Source organism: Zea mays, chromosome 8 (genome assembly GCF_902167145.1).
Source record: "Zea mays cultivar B73 chromosome 8, Zm-B73-REFERENCE-NAM-5.0, whole genome shotgun sequence".
Taxonomy (NCBI): domain Eukaryota; kingdom Viridiplantae; phylum Streptophyta; class Magnoliopsida; order Poales; family Poaceae; genus Zea; species Zea mays.
The window spans coordinates 8,272,290-8,292,770 of record NC_050103.1 but is presented as its reverse complement, the minus strand read 5'-3'; the positions used below and the strand labels follow the sequence as shown (position 1 = coordinate 8,292,770).

Below are 20,481 nucleotides of genomic sequence, written 5' to 3'. Positions count from 1 at the left end.
ACAATGATAATTAGGTCCTGGAAGCTGTGTTGCATAGAATGTTATTATTCGAAGAAACTGAGAAATATGGCGCCACAAAAAACATATATTCCTAGTAAGTTACAGAATATAAACTAAGCTATCATCTGATTAGGAAATCAAATAGAAGGAACTTGCAATAAAGAAACACTCACACATAAGAAGGCAAGTACCCTGCGCCATATCAGAACAGTGTAGAAGCGTTTAGTCTGAAGGATGAAAGGATGAAATGTCCACTGCAAAGCAAAATTGACACTGTTACAACTGAGCAATGCAAAACTTGCAGCTAGGAAAAAGATTGGTCCATTTCAGGGAAAAAACAACTGCAAATTGAAAAATCATGTTGTCACAAACTCACAATTGAGTTAAGTTCATTTGTAAGACAGATTTGGCTTTATAAAAGCAGGGTGTCGTCCATCAATCTTTTTTTGAGTTGGTTAAACTTGTGGGTTTGAACAAAATAGATCCGTTTCAGGAATAGAACAAGAAAATTTGGTAGCTATTGGAGAATGCAAATGTGAATAAAGAGTACATTGTGAATGAAGCATTGACATAGTTATGCATCAGATATACATTGCAAAGTTATTCGTTGGTTTATTTAAGACAAATAGCCAACTTCCAATGTACAATCATGGCCATCTACACTGAGGCAAAATAAGAAAACAAAAAGAGATGAGTACCAAAACGAAGGTGAGGAAGACGAATGTAAACAATGTCTCACTAATGTAACCCCTTTCTTTCCCAAATTCAGATAAAAGATGCAAATAAGAAAACATTAGCATTATTTAATTCAATAGTGTTAGATGTTGTGCATTGGTTCTCAATCACTCAGACATACCGGAAGAATCATGAAGCCAAGATCTTGAAGGGTAGGGCCCGGCCGGTGCAGACAATGAACCCCATGAGTGGCCAAACCATGTATGTGCTATTTTATATCATTAAGAAAATAAATACAGAATAATTATTACGCGGAACTGTAAGTAGGAAAACTGCAAATGCCGAGCTGATCATCTATCAATTTAGTATTAGTACACAAAAGAAAATCTCTCTGAAAAAGCATTAAGAATGAATGAATCCAAGTCAAGCCTTTTCAACCAGAATCACCCCATGGGAGTGGGAGAGGGAGTAATCTCACAGCCACAGTATATTTACCTGGAAAATGAGGCCAACGAGGAGAAGCCGCCATATAAAACAGATAGATTTTATATGGATTTTACCTATGACACTAAAAAGGTAAAACAGATTTTAATTTGGGACGGAGGGAGTACTTTATAGTGGCAATAGATAACCAGTGTGTCTTGCACCTTAGTAAAAGCATTACCAAAAACCCACTCATCTGGAACTTGCTCTATGGAACAATACTTGCTGGTCATCTCTTCCTTTTCATATGGAAACTTTACATCAAACACACGTGTTGATTTTATTACAGCAAATAATTGAAGGTCGAAGACTCGGAGCAGCCAACCCCCACCCCTTTTCGTAGCATATATCAGGATATCCCTATATCTGAGAAATTAGAAATCTGATAAAGAAAGAAAACGATGCCATAGGCCATTTTCTTTAATCATCAGCCTATCACAATATAAACCAAGACATCAAATTAGGAACGGAGTGTCATATAAACGATAAACCCACCTTTAACTTTATTCGAAGGGAATGAATTGGATGGCTAGTGTTGTCTAGTGTTCTCGCAGTGCATCTTTTCATTGATCTCTCTTTATCAAGATGAATGCAACAACTGCTCTAACAACAAGAAAAGAGCCTAATACAAGAGGGTGCAGGGTGATGGGTTGATAAAAATATTATTGATACATTCACAAGCTTTTGCAACGCACCAATTTGGCACAGTAAAAATGTTCACATGAAAGAGTAAACACAAAGGCACTCAAAAAATCATGCCTAAATCTAAATAGTAAAAGCACACATGTACACACCTTACTAATCATGAACACCCTTTTATTCTTTGGGTCAATTATGATATTGTATACTGCCTCTGGTGGTAATCATTTGATCATGTAAGAATAAGTTACTGCATTGTATGAACATTCTTGAAGTAAACACAATCACATCTACTTCTAAAGCAACACAATAGATAAGTAAAATCACACAACCCCATCCTCAAGAACCTAGAAACAATTAGCATTGGTGCCTGACTGGTCGTTAAAGACTTAATCTTCTTGAAGCAAGTAGCAGAAGTCTATACCCTTCCAGTCCCTAAAATCAACAAATTATGGTATGTCAAACCTCGAAGTGCCGATCGATCGCTAGATTGTCTAGAAAACAGCCCTCTCGTACTCTGTCTCTTTCCCGATGAAGCAGGCACGCAAACGCACCATGGGTTGAGATGGTCGGCTCGGCTCAGGGAACAGAAGTGGGGGAGCAGGAGAGGTGATCGAAAGGGAGGAGGATGCTAGCTGTCGAGGATGTTCACGACGGCAGCCCCGGATGAGGGTTGGCCATGATGCGCGGGGGATGCGGTGGGAAGGGGGCAAGGGCGTCGTCTCCGGTGGGCGCCATGGATCCCCCACAGCGGATCCAGTGGATCCCGCGGCACCATGGATGACCCCCGCTGGCGACGCTGCGGCGGACCGAGAGGGAGCGTGCCGAAGTTAGTCGATCCGGAGCAGGGCGTGGATGCTGGAGCAGGTCGGGCGTGTGCATCGACGACGCGAACACGGGGTGGTGGTGGTGGGGAGGGAGTGAGGGAGGCGCGTAGTGGGGGCAGAGCTGGAGAAGAAGGGCAGCTCGTGTTGGCCACCGAGGTATCCTCCCGGAGAGAGGGAGACGGGACGGGCGACGGCGGCGTTCGGGTCGGCTCCGAAGAGGATGCAGGAGCGACGCAGCGTGCCCCTTCGAGGTCATCGTGCGGCGCCGTGGTGAGGGCCGGGGTAGAGGAGCCCGCGAGGCTGGAGGAGACCTGCATAGGATGCTAGACCCGTGCAGATGGCGGCGTGGGGAGAGAATGGAAGGGGTGGGCATCTCGCGAGGAGCGGACGAGGTTTGGAGGCTGGGGCGTCGCGGGGGCATGGCGTGCAGCTGATTGAAGGGCGCAGATGGAGGGGATTGCGGGCTCGGCGGCGAGGATGGCAGGGCGCGATCCCTCTGGGGCGAGGATTGCGGGCTTACGGATGGAAGGGCCACCTGGGGGAGACGCGGTTTACAGATGGAAGATTCTGCCATGGATGGAAGTGGGCGACGCGGTTTCTGGGGCGGATGGAGCGCGCTAGCGATGGCAGGCGCGCAGGGCGTGGGGAAGACGACATGGGTGGAAAGGAGCGCGACGAGCGGGCAGGATGTGGAAGCGGCAGAACCGTGCACCACTTGCGAATGTGAACGTCTACAATAGAGACTTATGTAGTAGTAGAGATTTATTTTATACAGAACTCCTATTATATAGTAAAGATGTGACATTCGATCTTGTGCCATGATTTATCATATGTGTGAGACTTGGTCCTAGCACACCTGGTGATTATGTTCGCGTCCGGGTCTTGGTGGCCCAAAACCCGGGTGTGACACTTTCACACCCATATCCTTTTCCTGTCCTCGCTTTGCCTGTTTCAGCCTTTTGCATCAGCAACTTCCACGCGGCCACGCCATCCCCACCTCCGAAAGGCACAACCCCCACGACGCAGGAGCGCTGGCTCCGGGCGTTCGGGTACTCGGAGACGGCGTTGGGAGAGGAGAACCGCACCGCGGCGCAGACATGGGCGAGTTCTGCCCCTCCCCGCAGGGGGACTCCGCGCTGGCGGCGCCGCCCTTGACGCTCTCCTCCCCGTCCCCAGCAACGGCGGTTAGGCCGAGCTACGGGAGCTGCGACCGCCGCTACGTGAAGCTGGTCTTCGACAACCTCCACGGGAGCATCTCCGTAGACCCGGTGAGCTCTGTTGCAGCCTTACTTCCCTGCCCCTGCTCTCTCTCTCTCCTCGCCTCATTGCTCGTGGATTGATTGATGATCCTTGATCGTATTTCGTATCGGTCCTCCTCCTCCTGTTTCTCGGGGGTGGATGAATTGGTAGAAGATGCATGTTCGTTGCTGTTTTTGATCAGTTCGGCTTACCGCTCGCGTTGCCCCCGATTCGGCTACCTTGTTGCTGCCAGTGGCGGAGCAGGATTATGCAATGCCCTTCCAGGTTTTCTGATACGCATCTGTTTCGTTTGGTTCTACGTTTTCTGCGGCCGCAGTTTACTCTTGCGATGCCGTTATTTTGCTCTTGCGAAGGCAATAGTTCTCCACCCTTTTAGGGTTTACTCCGCTGCCCGCTTCTTCAATTTCTTGTGCCAACCGCCTCGATGAGCTGGACACAATATATTCCCATCTCTTCATGTGTTTCTAGCTGTTGCGCTGTGCCATTTTGTTTTATGTTTTGGTGTTTGGGCCTGTTCATGTGTTGCATGTTGTCATGTGGATGTTGGTGTTGGTGTGGTGTATAGGCTCCTCCTCCATTGCATGATTAGCTGTGCATGTGGCGTCTCGTTTTTCCAAATTAATAAATTTAAATTGGGGCACGTTTATTTATTGTAATCTAGGAGTAACTGGAGAATAATGCTAGTGCTACTTTTAGAGGGAGAGGTATTATTTTTTGTTGACTAATTGGGCCATAAACAAGTCTTCCGGTGGCTAGTTTAATTTGCTTTGACTGTTACTTGTGACTTCAACCTGACCTCAGGTGTTATACCACAAATACAATTTTAAACATTTCAGCGTTTTAGTTCTCTATTTTTGGGTAGGTAGGCAGTTTCATCTGTGCATTACTAGCATTGACTCCACTGGTGAAAGAGCGTTTGGTGTACATGACAAGTCTATATTGGCCCACCGGTTTTGATGTTGTTCATAGCCACTTTACATCTTATAAAGTGTTTATGAGGTGTTTTACTTTACACCATAGATAACCACTTATGTTTGTACTCTTTAAATTTCAATCTTGAATAGCCGCGGACCCAGTGTTATCTAAATAAATAGCATTACTTCTCATTTTTTTGATAGACATCACTAACCATTTTTTATTGATAAGCAATATATTCACATTCTAGAAACATTAAACATTTGTAGACTTCTGCATAAGAGTCAACATGAAATTTATTTATTCTTTTCATGTAATGGTCGCTAGGCCCTTTCAAAAACAGGTTGGTGCTAATAATAGTCCAATAAATACTAAATGAGTATGTTTGACAGCTTGTGAAGTTTTCATTCATGCATCTACCTGTAACCTGTTTGACCCTATTTGCATAACTCTGATAGTCATGCCTGTTGCCTCTTTTCTCATTACGGCAAATTGATTAACTACTTTGATTTCCAACAAGTCTCACTTGTATTAAGGCTACAACTGGATTCGGATGTGTGAAAACTTAAAACTAATATCTTGTGTGTGTGTGTGTGTGTGTGTGTATGCTGCTCATAGCACTCCCATATAAATAATAACTGGTTTGGTCTTTGTTCTGCAGTTGGCCCTGCAGTTTGTTGATACCGAAGAGTTTCAGAGGTGACTGAGTTTAGTTAATTACCTCTTCTCATTTATATATTCGACTTCTTTATGGCCTAATCATGATTTTGATTTCAATACATCATGCTATTTAGGTTGCGGGACTTGAAACAACTTGGTGAGAGTACAGTTTCTTTCTCAATAAGTGGATTTTTTTACAGAAATTTTGAAAACTAAATGGAGTTCCATTGCTTGTTATTTGTTGTTTGGCATTCCAGTTAAGATGTATTTGTCGTTCTAGCAGACAAAAACTTTTTTTTGAACAAAATGAAGCAGAAAAAACTGCTGAGCATTAATAATGGTTATTACTATACATGATATATATATGTTCAAGATTCATGATTTGTTCCTTATTGAGTTGACATGACTACAACCAATTGGATCTGTAGAAAATTATGCAGTGATTGAAGTACATAGCTATGTCGTCCCTGAATTTGCTTAGTTGACTATTTACATTTATGCAACAATTTACTCTGTTTTATCATTTATATGGATGCTTATGTTTTCAAGTTTTTCAAAATAACATATGAGAACACTTTCTTTTATTTGTAAAATCCAATTTAGGTGGACTTTATACTATCAACTGTATTTGGTGTTGCAATAACATATTTTTAAGGTTTTCAGGTCTTACATATCTCGTCTATCCTGGAGCGGTTCACACACGCTTCGAACACTCATTAGGTGTATATTCGTTGGCTGGAAAGGCTATAAATAATCTTAAGACATATCAGGTGTGTGTGGCATCAATCTGAATTCTGAAGCTGACTGAAATGCTGAAAAGATGAAGTGTCAAGGTTAAGGTATTGTTTTATTTTGACAGGGAGAAGAACTTGGAATTGATCATGTTGACATGCAGACTGTAAAACTTGCAGGTTGGTCTACACATCCAGGGTACATTAATTATCAAATATCTTTGTGATCTTTGCTTAACTTTTATTTAGGTCTCTTGCATGATATCGGACATGGACCCTTCAGTCATTTGTTTGAGCATGAGTTTCTTCCTCGAGTTGATCCTGGCTCATCCTGGTGATTCTATTTTGGCATTTGTCTCCTTTTCATATACGCTGTTAATTACATCTCCATGCGCTATCCTATATCTTAAGTTATGGTCAAGTCCCATGGTTCAAAAGACAAGCACAAGTCTAAGGTTATTCTACTTGTATAGCTGTCATGTATAGGAATCTGTATGTTCCCTTCTCTTTTATTTATTACAAATCTTGTTTTTAATTTTTATGCTACTTTAGTTGTTATGCCTTAAGCCTTTAAAATCACGTGCTATTTCTGTCCATGTTCCGGATGGGTATACATCGTGCATGTCGGCAGCATGATATATTTTGATCATTTTCTTCCCTCTTAATGAAAAACGGACGCATAGCCACATTCACGAAAAAGAAGATGTAGTTTGACCATTCTGCTGTTTATCTACCAATGCTGCCACGCTTTATCTATGTTGAGCTTGGTGCCTTAACTTATTATGCTCTTGTCCATTCAGGTCTCATGAAGATATGTCAGTGCTCCTTTTGGACAGTATTGTTGACAAACATGCAATAGATATTGAAAATGGTTATCTCAAAATGGTCAAGGTAAGATTCATTTTGTTTCCAGTCCTTGTGGCGCACACTAATGACCATCATTTAACCAACTCCCCTTTCCTTCGTTAAAGATTCAGCTTGGCAACATGGATGAATGCAGTTTAATATTTTCTGTTACCTACTGTTTCTCTTTATATATGGAGTAAGCGTGGGATCACATAGCTAGAAAGTAAAAATAATTCCATACAGTTGGTTATAGTACATCACAGTGTTTATAAAAGTTCCTGACCTTAATTAAACATTAAAATGTTCTGCAGGAGATGATAACTGCCAGCGCTAAGCCTACCAGCACAAAAGTATTTCTTCTCTATTTCCAGCATTGTTATCTATCTGAATTGAAAATACATTGCTTACTTTTGATGAATTCTGAAACTTATTTCTACAGAGTGCAAACGAGAAGCATTTTCTTTATGACATTGTTGCTAATGGTCGTAATGGTATAGATGTTGACAAGTAAGGACCTCTTTGAATTGAACTTATGATATTTTCTTCTATTTGCCCGCAGTGGTTCGTGCTATGATCTGGCTATGATATAAGGTTGGGTAACCGTGTGCAGGTTTGACTACGTTGGCCGTGACTGCAGAGCATGTGGTCTTGGCTGTAATTTCCAGTATTGGAGGTACATTTGATTTCTCTTGTTTTACCTGTGTCAAATTATTCTTGTTTTTCAGCCCTGCTTGATGAAAATAGGAATGTGTGAATAAATGTTACCAACATTTACAAAATATATGACCTCACTGTTCTACATGTTGTGGGGTTTCCTGTCAAGGTGTTGACCATTTTTCCCTTTCTCATTCTATACTGTCAGGTTGTAGTGCTGGTCTCGCCCCATGAAAATTATGGATTATCGGTTAAAAGTGGTTTTGGGGATGAAAGACTCTAGGAGATGAACTGGAGATGTGTTAGAAAATAGGTTTATTTTCCTATTCTGTCATCATTATTAATTCGAGTACGCATGAGAGTTGCGTATCATTGTATTAATAGAAGAAGAGTGTACAAAGTACACAAGGCCAATAGGCCGCAACAGAGTATGAGGGGTACTTAAGAAAAGAGACAACAACAGAAACGACCACCACATAACACCCTAAGGCCTTTAACCATGATCACTAGGCAACGACAGGCCCTTCGCCCCAACGGACCAATTTTAGGCATTTAAATATGTGATGTATCCTGTGTCTATCCTGTACAGACGTTGAGACTGGATCGAAAATCGGCGAATACACTCGACGGTAGCCCCTTGGTGAAGATGTCGGCGAATTGCAGCATGGTGGGGACGCTGAGAACCCGAATGTCACCGGCAGGACACGCTCACGGACGAAGTGCATGTCGATCTCCACGTGCTTCGTGCGCTGATGTTGCATAGGATTGGTGGAGAGGTAGATTGTCTGACGTTGTCGCAGTAGACGAGGGTGACGCGTTGAAGGGGGCTGTGGAGCTCCTGGAGAAGCTGGCGCAGCCAGGAGACCTCTGCCACACCGTTAGCCAGCGCGGTACTCGGCCTCTGCGCTGGAGCAGGAGACGATGGCCTGCCGCTTGGCGGCCCAAGAGACGAGGTTGGCGCCCAGAAACACGGCGTAACCGGAAGTGGACCGGCGATTGTCGGGATATCCAGCAGTCAACGTTGGTGTAGACCACGAGCTCCAACGTCGGAGAAGGTCGGAGTAGAAGGCCGTAGTCGAGGGGGTGTGGTGGATGGGACTGGAATAACGAGCTAGTGGTGGGAGTGGTGTGGAAGGAGGCTCCGGAGTCGACCACCCAATTAGTGGGAGAGGGAGAGGGTGGTGAAGCCACAGGGTGCGCGGAAAGACCTAGGGGTGGAGCTCCGACAAAGGCACAAGTAGGGGAGGGAGGCAACAAGGTATCGATCGCCAGGGAGGCAATCATAGTTCTGGGGAAGACAAGCGGTCCAGGAACGTGGCGGCCCGCATGTGGGTGAAGCTCGACACAGTCACGAAGGACAGTGCTCATGGCGCGATCAAAGGCCACGAAGGTGCCCTAGACAAGCTGGTCGCCGTGGAGGAGGACGCGCACAACGGTCCCATCGGAAATGGGCGAAGCCAGGAGGGGGTCGGGGAAGTCAGGAGCCACGGGATTGGCGGGCGAGGCAAAGCTCATCGACGGAGGGCAGTGGGGCACTGCGGGTGCGACGGGAGCAGCAATAACAGCGGCAACCCGCGCCGTCGTAGCAGGGAGCAACGTCGACCACGTAGAGGAGGAATAGTGGGGGTCGTTGGTGCTGGGGGGCGGCGTGGATAGCCGCGGAGTGGCCTAGGGCGGCGCGGAGGACGACGTCCGTGTCCTGGTGGGTGCGGGAGGGGGGAGGGGGAGCGTGGGTGGCTCTGTTCGCGCCTGCGTGTTGTTAAAGGTGGGGGAGAGGCGTCGAGTCCGAGCGAGCACAACTGGGCGCAAGACCGAGCTGGGAGAGGGTGCCAGTGAGCGTCCAGCGCGCGCACGTGGTGTGGAGTGGCGGGGGCGGCTGAGCACAGGGAGGCGGAGGTGCAGGAGAGCACCCAGGAAGACCGGCGGGCGAAGGAGGTGGCCGACGGCCAGTATCTCAGGGGGACCGGCAGGGGGCGACGGCGACCGTGGGGGAGGTGGGAGGGAGAGAGAATAGGAAATGCTAGACCTAGCTCTGTGATACCAAGTTGGAGAATGAAGCCCCAACCCTAACTCTGGGTTGGGAGTTGTATTAATAGACTGAGGTTGTTGGGCTACATAGGGGTATAACTGTAAATACAAGGGGCTAACCCCAAAACCCTAAACGGGTACTCTAACGGATGGCTATGGAAGAGGCGGTGCTCTGGTCCTTGACTGGAGCCAATGCCCTGTCTTCCTTCCAGGTCGAAGAATTTCTGGCTTAAAACAGCTCCGTGCGTCGTGTTTTCTCCCTATTAACCGGTGATCATAAGTTAGTTTCTAGTATGGGTGTGTAGTGTGTGTGGTGTAATGGGGTTCTCTCCCCCTTTCTTCTTCTACTAATACTAAGATGTGCAGCTCTCCTGCGCATTCCAGGGAAAAAAATTGTTACATCTTCTAAGTCTATATTGTGTCCCCTGCAGGTTGTTGGAAGGCATGCGAGTGATGGGTGATGAAATTTGCTACCCAGCCAAAGACTGTAGGTTTTTATATAGTCCTCCTCACCTGCTTAAATTTGATCTGTTCTATTTTCAAATTTTCAAAATTCGTGTAAGAGCACTGAAATGTGACTTGTGTCTCTCTGATAACTACAGACTTGAGCATCCATAAATTGTTTTCAACACGTGCTGATCTGCACCGCACAGTCTACACCCATGCGAAAGTAAAGGTGTGGATGATTTATATTTCCTTACATTCTGTTGTTTCATAGTTTTTTTTATTTATGTACAAAAATTGCATTTAAATTATCTAATGCCACCTACTGTGTGTGTGTGTATTTTTTTTTTGGGGGGGGGGGGGGGGGGTTGCATAAATAAGTTTGGCCATTGAGAGCTTATTCCTGTTTGTAGAACTGTTCATGCAGCTCTAACAAATAGAAGTTGGTTAAATGACATCCAAGGAGCTCTCACTGTGGAGGTTCTTGCTGATTATCTTGATCTTTGGGATGCTATTACCACAGAAAACATAAACCCACATAGAGAGGACAAACACATTTTTAGGTTTGCCCATAATGGCAAATACTCTGCCAAAGTAGCCTACGAGAGTTTATTTATTGGATCAACATACTTTGAGCATTGTGACAGGGTTTGGCACTCCTGCCCCCCCCCCCCCCCCCCCCCCAAATGCAAATTTTTCCTATGGCTTGTAGCGCTGCAGAGGTGTTGGACAGCTGACAGACTACAGAGGAGGGGGCTTGATCACCCTGATCAGTGCCCCCTTTGTGACCAGGAAATGGAAACCATTGACCATCTCCTCGTGAGCTATGTGTTTGCAAGAAATTACTGGTTCAAGCTGCTGACAAAGGTTAACCTCCAGAATTTCACTCCTTATGTCTATGAAGAGAATACCATGCTCTGGTGGAAAAGATGTAGTGATCAGTTGCATGGAATTGCCAGAAAAGGACTAAACTCGCTTATCAGTCTTGACCTCTGGATATTGTGGAAACACCGAAACGCCTGTGTTTTTGACGGCCTTTCTCCCTGCCTTAATGAAGCCATCAAGAGAACCGAGGAGGAAAGGGACCTGTGGGTGTTAGGAGGGGCCACAAACTTAGATCTCTTAACAGCCCCAATCCCAGGTCTTTAGGTCAAAGTAGTTTCTGGTTCCTTTTATTTATGGATGTATTTTTGTTTCTTTGTTTTCGACCACCGTAATGGGGGTCTTCCTGTACTGATCCATTTTGGATCCTTTTTCTCTTCCTTCTTAATGAAAAGATGCGCATGTCTCTTGCGCGTTCGAGAAAAAAAAAGCTTATTCCTGTTTAACTCAATCAGTATTCAAATACAACACCTGATTGAATTTCCTGTGATTGCTTGTACATTATTTGTTTGAAGTTTATTTTCAGTTCCTATGGTGGAGGTGATATTGTTATATTTATATCACAATGGTTAGATGAAACCTTATAGATTTTTTGAATTGGCATTCCGTTTACCTTTACGCAAGTGTTTTCTTTGATAAATTAGTTTTTTCAAAGCAACTCACACATCGCCTTTGAATATTAGTGATTAACTTTTTATGCGCCCAAGTCATTCCTGTTATGGTATTATCTGGTTCATTATCTGACACTCATCAATCCTTAGGCTGTTGAACTCATGCTTGTCGATGCACTCATTGAGGCTAATGACTACTTGGGGATATCATTGCATGCACACGACCCAGAAGATTTTTGGAAGGTTTGGTTTCTGTCATTGTTATTGCAGCCATAATTTTCCAGCCTATCTTACATCCCCTGAAATTACAGTTGGATGACACAATCATCAAAACCATTGAGACTGCTCCCAACAATGAACTGAAAAAAGCAAAAGAAATCATTCAACGTATTCGCCGAAGAGAACTTTACAAGGTAGTATGATGCTCATATACAATTGCTGTTTTGTCATGCCATTTCGCATGCTTAGTATGCATAGGATATTCTGTTTTTTAACACAGTTGTCCCATGCCATGAATTCATGTGAATTAATTTACTCTTCTCAATCTTATACATCAAAATCCTGTAACCTATTATATCACAGCTTCATGAGAGTATGCTTGTGTTGTGTAGATATAGTAATTCTGGCTTGTTTGAACAAACCAAAATTTCTTCCAAATACAGGTTACATGTCCTAAAGAGTAACCTATTTTATCAGATGCTCTATACTCAGGAGGAAATGTTGTTTGGTCGTTGGAGATGTGTGTATAATAATGCCTATATGAAAAAAGAAAAAGAAAACAGCTGAAGTAACCTTGTTATGCATCTTGTAGGATGCAGTACAGCTATTCCACTCTTACTAGAATTTATGCTTGATCTATGTTTCTGTTCAATAGATGCATAATGTAGCATCAGTAATGTAATGGTGTACTTATAAGCTGTTTGGTTTGAGGAATGAGCTAGTTCATCATCTTCTCACTCTTCATTTTTTTTGTTTGGTTTGTGGAATGGATTGAATAGATCCATCATCACCTCATTCCTTATAGTTATTTAGTTAGTACTAATATGAGGAATGGAGTCAACCTACCAAATTTGAGGAATGGACCCATGATGCATCACCACATTTTGGATGGGGTGATTCCTCCAACCAAACACCCCCTTATTGCTTAAGTTACTCTTCCTTTTTGTGAAAGTATTGAACTGTTCTGTTTCTTTGAGTTCCAGTTTTGCAACCAGTATTCTGTTCCAAAGGACAAACTGGAGCATTTCAAAAATATTACTGCACAGGACATAGTTTGTTCGCAGGTTTGCACTTTTTCACATTTTATTAAGGTTGGCTGAAATAAATAATCTGGCCTCTCTGAAGAATTCACACCCTTTTTTAATGTTGACTCAACTGTCTTCAGAAATCTTCTGAGGTGCTGCTGAAGGAAGAGGATGTTGCAGTAAGCAATGTTAAGATAGATCTTACTCGTGGAAAAGATAACCCCCTTGAAAGGTTTTTGATATTTGAATGGTACTTAGTTCTCTTATTGATTTGTCTGAAACATTGAAACTCTAATTGATTGCATTCTTTTATGTATGTAACAACCAACCACCAGCATCAAGTTCTTTAAGGTAATCACTTGCTTCTGGTAAACTTATATGTGTCTTGATTGATAGCTATTTCAGTAACTATGATATCATTTTCTTGGAAAAACTATGAATACATGTCCACCTTCTATCCGTAATATTTCGTTGGTGGTTTTTAAATCTCAAATACAAGCTAACATTTGTTATTGTTTACATGGTAGTTCTGCCATTTCTTTCTCACACATTTTACTGCTTTTTTTTGTAGTTCTTCGCAGAATGTAGTAAGTGATTTAACCATAATTTGTGTACATCATTATTTTGAAGTCTTTTTATTAGGAAGGTAGCACCACTTTTCTGATAAATGTTTAAATATTTCTTTCAATACTGAAATTGAACCTTGAGGGCTGTCTTTGTTCTACTTTCTGTCATATTTGTCTGTCATATTTGTGAGTAATATGATTGCCAATTTATTTGTGCACTATTAATACCCCTTATGTGTCATGTTCTCATGTAGCTACTATTTGTGAACATAGATATCCAGGTTCTGGCCTAAGCAGAAATTTTGTTGCAACAGGATTTTGGGTGCGACGAGAAGTTCCCCATCACAGATGATAGGGTTAGCCACTTGCTACCTGCATACAACGAGGATAGAATTGTGAGGGTCTATGCCAAGAAGCCTGAGTTGGTTAGTGCACATGAAGTCAGCTATTTTGTTTTCATCATGTTCATCAGTTTCAGACTGTTAATGAAATACTTGGTTCCAGGTTGATGTGGTGTCAGAAGCCTTTGAGAATCTCCAGATGAGAATGTATGGTGAGAAAACTCAAGTGCATGAGACGCCCAAGAGAAAGAGGATTAGATCCAACTAGGCAGTTGGATTTTGTCTAATCGCACTTTAGATAACATACAAATACAACACAGGAAAATAGCTTCACAAACAAGAAGCTATATAGATAACAGGTTTCAGATGGTAGTCTGAACTGGTAAGGTGTAGGTATTTTGTGTACAGGAGAAAATACAAACAACATTGCATGAAGTCTAAAAACTCACGTTGACGTACGAGATGCTGCATGTGCGTAGATTGGATAGCTAGTCAAATACTTTATGATGTGGATGGATTTTAATTACTTTATGATGTGTCTGGATTTGTAAGTACTTGTCATTTTAATCTTAATTTATATGGATCTAAGAGAATTAAGTGGGTTTAAATCCCTATTAAGTCAAAATCTCTCCTAGTTTCTTTTCTCCGATCTTTGTGGGATGGGAATAGCTAAACAAGATCTCAGTACACATGGTTGACTCTATGGACCATATCTCATTTTGTTTTGGTGTGATCAACTATTTATCTCTTTGATTTTGTTTTGTTGTGATAAACGTGTTGGCAGCATACTGCGGTTGTGAAATGCGAAAGCGTACGTAGGTACGACCCATGGCCCACCCGTACGACGAACCTTAATCTATGGTTGACTTCTTGTGTTTTTAACTAATGAATCATGAGCTATTAGATGATCCTAGTTAGGGATGAAAACGGGACGGATACAACCAGATACATGACCATCCCGTATCCTACCCTAATGTATTTCTCTCGGATACGGGACCGGATACGAGTAGTTAAGATTCGGGACGGATACAAGACGGGACCGGATACTAATCTGGACGGGTAAGAAACGGATAACGGATACTACTCGGGTAGGTACCGGATAATTGTCGGGTAGTTCATCCGATGATATTAATTGTCCAACCATCCATAAGTTAAGCAATACATAATCATGTATATGATAGATCAGATGTAAGAAAGGAAACCGGTAAAATTGACATCATGCAGTTCAAAGTTGCTTATCACAAGGACATTGTAGAACCAACACCGCAATATTTAAAATTCATAAAATATTCTAGTTTCACTCAAAAATTGCAAATAAGTTACAAAAACTAATAAACATTTTATATGAATATAACTCAAGTCCTCGTATGAAAATGATAAAGTGAAGTACCGATTATGTTAAAACTTGGATACTTACACTGATTTCACATGTAACTAGGGCTGGATATCGAGCTGGCTCGACTCGACTCGTTATGATAACGAGCTGGAGAAGCTGCTCGGCTCGGCTCGTTTGGTAACTCGGTCTGACTCGATTATCTCGTGAGCCAGCTCGTTATCAAAGTTGCCATAAGCCATAAAGCCAACAACCATACATACAATCATATATAATATCAGATATAACTATTTACAAAATAGCAGCCATCTCATTCACTTAAACAAACAAAAAATAATTGTATATTGAAATACATGCAGCCACCAATTATAGACTTATAGTTCATAATAGTTCCATTCCATAATCCATAATTTCATACTTTCAGAGTTTCAGTTCTAGAACCAAAATACACGCAGTGATGTAGCCAACAATTATAGATCAGGACTTCAGGTTCAGGAGTTCAGGACAAAGTTGTAGGGAGCCAACAAAATATGCCAGGTTAGCAACGGTTGCAACCAACAATTACAGGCTTACAATTACAGCCAACAAAATATATTGACCATGTGCCTCTCATGTCTCCTCTCTCGGGTCCTATCTCTCCCTCTCCTCCATCTCCTCCATGTGAGTATGTGACCATGTGCCTCTACAAGTCATTAGAAAATCAGCAACACATAAATCAGAACCACTTATAAATCAGGGACAGCATATAACTCATATAAATCAGGGACAACGTATAAATCAGAAACACATTCATATAAGTATATAACTCATACAATACAAGTCAGCAACACTTACAATTACTTGCCACCACACACTTTGGAAATTCCACGGACTCGATGTCACCATCATCACCTTCTCCCTACAAAATATGTACAAAGTGAGTGTCACATATTCAGATAGTGAAATGTCAAGTAAACACTTAGAAGTTACAAGTATTGCCACCATACACTTACAGTTAAAAGAATAGGTGAACTTCGAGACCCGCGTATCCAACTAGAAGCACACACCAAAGCCTGAATTGTTGCTGGCTTCAATGAACTCCTGTAATCATCAAGGATCCTACCCCTAGTGCTAAAAGTGGATTCTGATGACACACTGCTAGCTGGAACATCCAAGAACCTCTTTGCCATAGAAGATACCATAGGAAATCTATGACTATTCACCTTCTAATAGTTAAGCAGATCAAAGTGTTTCTCATTTATGGACACATTTGATTCATCTAGATAAATGAGCAACTCAGATTTGGAGCTTTCTATAGATACAGAGACAGCACCACAACAAGATGTGGATGATGAAGGTGCAGTGCTAGCAGCCGCTGAAATCTTCTTAGCTGCTGGCACAAGCTTCTTCCTCGTGCTCGTGCGCTTGATCATTGATCCAGAAATTCATGGTATTGGCGGACGTGAATGACCTTCGTGCCCATCCGGTTCTTGGGCTTCCATGGAGGCGAGCCGCCGACCGGCGATGGGCAAGTGGGCGCCGGAGGCCGGACAGCCGAACAGGGCTAGGGCGCCGTCGGGGAAGACGAGCAGACGGCGAAGAACAGACTGTTCACCGTGTCTTGAGCAGACAGCGAAGAACAGACGGGCAGACGGGCAGACGACGGAGGGCACACGCCGGCACGCCGCACACCGGCGCGGCGGTGCTGCAGCCTGCTCTGCTCCACGGACAGTGGCGTCTGGCGGCTCTAGGGTTTAGGTTTTGGGGAGAGAGAGGGAGAGACCGAGAGCGTGAGGGAAGGAGAAGGCAGAAGCCAAGCGCCGTCTCCTGTCTCTGTCTGTTCGGCTGCTCTGCTGCGTCAAGCCTCAAGCGTCATTGCGTGTCTTGTGTGGGCCGTGTCACCGTGTGGCTGGGCTGCTCGGCTGACTATGGGTGGGACTGGACTGGGCCATTGCAGATTAGCAGTGATGTAAAACTCGTTTGGCTCGCGAGTAACTCACAAGTCAGCTCGAGTTTGGCTCGTTAAGAACCGAGTTAAATTGTTAGTTCAACTCGTGACTCATTTTAAACGAACCGAGTCGAGTCGAGTCACTAATGAGTCGAGTCGAGCGAGTTACCGAGCCACGAGTTTTTTGTCCAGCCCTACATGTAACTCATACAAATAGGTGAAAGTGAAAGGAAAGAAACGTGGGCATCTTATAGATCTTATGATCCAACATTTTTTATGGTTACATATGGACATATGTTGTATCTCCGTAAAATTTCACGATTTTTTAAGGCTATTTATGTATTATTAATTTCTTGTCATAGAAAATCATCAAAATACAATTAAATCATTAAAATATTATAGTATCGACCGAAAAATACAAAAAAATTATCAATACTAATAAATAGTCTATAAAAAGATAACCTTAAGTTCCCACGTGGAGATAACCTTAAGCACCCACATAAAAATGATAAAGTCTATTAATTTAATATAAATTTAGACATTATTTCAATGATTTTGGTCTAAAAGATATGTTTAAACAAAAAATTGATGTATTACAAAGTCATAGATCTCTTCAAGCTCTACAATTTTCATATAAACTTTATCTTCATCCGATTTCATATGTAAAAGTTATGATTTTATAACTATATTATATAGAAAAAGAAAAAACGGGTACCCGAATTCCAGGTACCCGTATCCGACCCGGGATTTTCGGGTACTGGCCGGGTATTAGTGATTCCGTATCCTACTCGTATCCGAGGTTCAATATCCGGATAATGCTCGTATCCGTCCCGACAAACAAAATACCCGTATCCGTATCTGAAATTACGTCTCGTTTTGGTACCCGTATCCGATACCCGTTCCGGGTACCCGTCCCATTTTCATCCCTAATCCTAGTTATATCTAAGCCTACAACCGGAGTCGTATGTGTAGCTCAGCTACTATTCCAGCACCCGACCTCGTCCATACAAATAATGCAAAGCGAGCACCTGAATCCAGAACCCCTGCTTCATAAATATGGAGCTAACTACTATACCACATATACCTTAGTGTTTAAAAATAAACGATAATTATATTTAAATAAATATTTTAATACCTATTTATATGATATATAAAAACTATAGTAAATCAGGAGTAACTAGCTAGTATTATCTTATTATAATTGCTACTACACGGACAGGGCTAAGAGTTCTGTGACTTTACTCCTGCAAGTCACAGCACAACATTCCTTCAATCCTGAACGTATAGTTTTGATCCAATGGCTCATATATGTTTAAACCCAAAGTTCGACGAATTTTCCTCTGCTGGCTGGACTAGCACTGCCGTTGCATGGGGCTCGGCTGATGGACATGTGACCGCGTCACCATGGGAGTATGGGACGCTCCGGCCTCCGGCCACTCCCATGCATGTTCGGTAGGCCATGCGACGAGGTGGAGATGGAGGTAGAAATGCCCGTGCGGAGCCAGGAGGATACGACATGGTGGCTATGCATGCTCGGAAGGCCATGCGACGAGGTGGAGATGGAGGTAGAAATACTCGTGCGAAGCGAGGATACAACATGATCGCGATGGCGTGGCTGCCAGCCAATAACATGAAGACCACGCGATGGGCCACGTGCACGCGGCACCTTGCAGAACGACTGAACGAGCGTGAGATCTCAACGCCAACTAGATATCCAAAATTCAACAATTTGGAATCAATTGAACCAAAATCAAGCACAGATTCACCAATAGTTGGATCAAACAAACCCTCATAGTGTTGCCATAGTGGCCAGGTGACGGCTGGTGGATCCTGCTCGACTGCGTTGCAGCTTCCGGGTGCACTATAGGCTCCTACTTGACCACATTCCAACTACGTCTAGAGATGGCAACAGATATATACCCATTAAATAGTAGCATTCTATATCGGCACCTATAAAAAATTATATCCTTCGAGTTACATAAATATGCTCGCGGGTATAGAATCTTAGCTGTACCAACACCCGTGCTGGTAAATTTACCTCAAATTCTAATATATAAGTCACTCAAAATGTCAAACAAACATATAAAAGTAAGTTCAACTTCAAATATAACAAACCATATGATTGCATACTGAAAGAGAAATGGGCTTAAACCATTTTCTATACTGATTTTGGTGTTTGATGACCATCGCAACCATTCTGACTAACTACTTTGCCTTTTCTTAGATTCACATGTTCATAAGTTCAACAATTCAGTTTCTAAGTCAAAAACAATTCAAATCCAACCAAAAAGAGGTAAATCTTGGAACATATGAACTAGCAAAGTTCTATATATTGGATAAGTTCTAAATACTCATAGGAACCTATTTGACTAAGCTAAAGAGGTTGGATAGCTCAGTTTCAACAAAACACTCTTTTGGAGCTACTTTGAGCAAAAACAGGAATATGAGTTGAAAGAAATCAAACAACCATGTTTCATGACTTAGGCTAGTTGGAAAGTTACTAGATACCAAGTCATAGGAACACCCTCGAGTACAATCAAACTCGTTTGAAGAAGATATGCTCAAGTTAGCCAAACTCGGTCTATACAGAGGCGCAACAGACCGGTTCGGTGGTGCACCAAACCGGGTGCACATAGGGCTCTGAAACTGGTCTCTGGCGGCTGGAGCATCGGACCCATCCAGTTGGTCGTCGGTCCATTTGCACAGAGAAGTTGTTTTTGGGTTGTTCGGAGGTTGGCGCATCGAACTGTCTGACAAGTTCAATCGTCAACTTCCCTCCAACGGCTAGACTGACGTGGCAGAGGTTTGTTGGCACGTCGGACTGGTCTAGTGCCCTTGAGAATACCTACCCCTGTCATAATGGCTCCTTGCTATAGCAGACTGACAGGGGTCCAGTGCGTCACCGAACCGTCACTTTGCAAGGTCCGGTGCGATGTAGAACTATGCAGATTTATCCACTTCACTCCAACAACTATGTGGGGGTGGTTGCGGCTATAAATACACCCCAACCAGCTCATTTAAGACACAAGAGCTACACTAAACACCCATACATTGATTTCATCATCTTCTAAGCATTCAAAGCCACACAAGTGTCATATTCGATCGATTTGAGTTAGAGAGACTTAGTGCCTTGTGTTCTTCGGTTGTTGCAAATTTTGTAGTTGTTCTTGAGTCTATTTCTCATTCCCAACCTCATTCTCAAATTGTAACAAGTTAGCAAGAGACTCCAATTCTTTGTGTGGAGGTCCTTGTGGGACTTGGTGTCCTCCGGAAAAGAGAAGAAACCTTGATCGGTCTCTGTGATTGTTTGAGAGAGGGAAACAGTTGAAGAAGACCGTCCATAGTGGACTCCTCAACAGGGACATATGTTCTCTGGAGTCAAACCTCGGGAAACAAATCTCTCATGTTCTTTGTG

The 20,481-nt window shown here is 43.0% G+C and overlaps 1 protein-coding gene and 1 long non-coding RNA gene across 3 annotated transcripts; one reads left to right on the top strand and one right to left on the bottom strand.

Moving 5' to 3' along the window:
* The first annotated feature begins 3,562 nt into the window (after window positions 1–3,562).
* Window positions 3,563–14,431, top strand: LOC103634732 (deoxynucleoside triphosphate triphosphohydrolase SAMHD1 homolog). Of its 2 annotated transcripts, XM_020542382.3 has the most exons (20): window positions 3,563–3,892; window positions 5,461–5,498; window positions 5,594–5,616; window positions 6,123–6,229; window positions 6,319–6,370; window positions 6,440–6,524; window positions 6,991–7,081; window positions 7,348–7,386; window positions 7,476–7,543; window positions 7,647–7,709; window positions 10,150–10,205; window positions 10,321–10,394; window positions 11,806–11,898; window positions 11,967–12,068; window positions 12,654–12,767; window positions 12,858–12,938; window positions 13,040–13,131; window positions 13,235–13,250; window positions 13,780–13,890; window positions 13,970–14,431. In XM_020542382.3, the coding sequence occupies exons 1-20, from the start codon at window positions 3,722–3,724 to the stop codon at window positions 14,072–14,074; spliced, it is 1,581 nt and encodes a 526-aa protein (XP_020397971.1). In that variant the 5' UTR covers window positions 3,563–3,721; the 3' UTR covers window positions 14,075–14,431. The 2 variants fall into 2 exon arrangements, with proteins under 2 accessions (XP_020397971.1, XP_020397972.1); XM_020542383.3 differs by lacking the exon at window positions 12,654–12,767 and having other exon boundaries at window positions 3,567–3,892.
* A 1,026-nt stretch (window positions 14,432–15,457) lies between these two features.
* Window positions 15,458–17,018, bottom strand: LOC100277109 (uncharacterized). Its single transcript, XR_556907.2, has 3 exons — window positions 16,132–17,018; window positions 15,974–16,037; window positions 15,458–15,821 (listed from the first exon to the last, which is right to left on the bottom strand). It is a non-coding gene; the product is annotated as an uncharacterized lncRNA (long non-coding RNA).
* Between the last annotated feature and the right edge of the window lie 3,463 nt (window positions 17,019–20,481).

What these genes read in the sequence shown, in the direction of transcription:
- LOC103634732 (XM_020542382.3), top strand. Translation starts at nt 3,722, where the DNA reads ATGGGCGAGTTCTGCCCCTCCCCGCAGGGGGACTCCGCGCTGGCGGCG. An exon ending in GATACCGAAGAGTTTCAGAG is followed by an intron (nt 5,499 to 5,593) that starts GTGACTGAGTTT and finishes CATGCTATTTAG; the next exon opens with GTTGCGGGACTTGAAACAAC. An exon ending in CTAAGCCTACCAGCACAAAA is followed by an intron (nt 7,387 to 7,475) that starts GTATTTCTTCTC and finishes TTATTTCTACAG; the next exon opens with AGTGCAAACGAGAAGCATTT.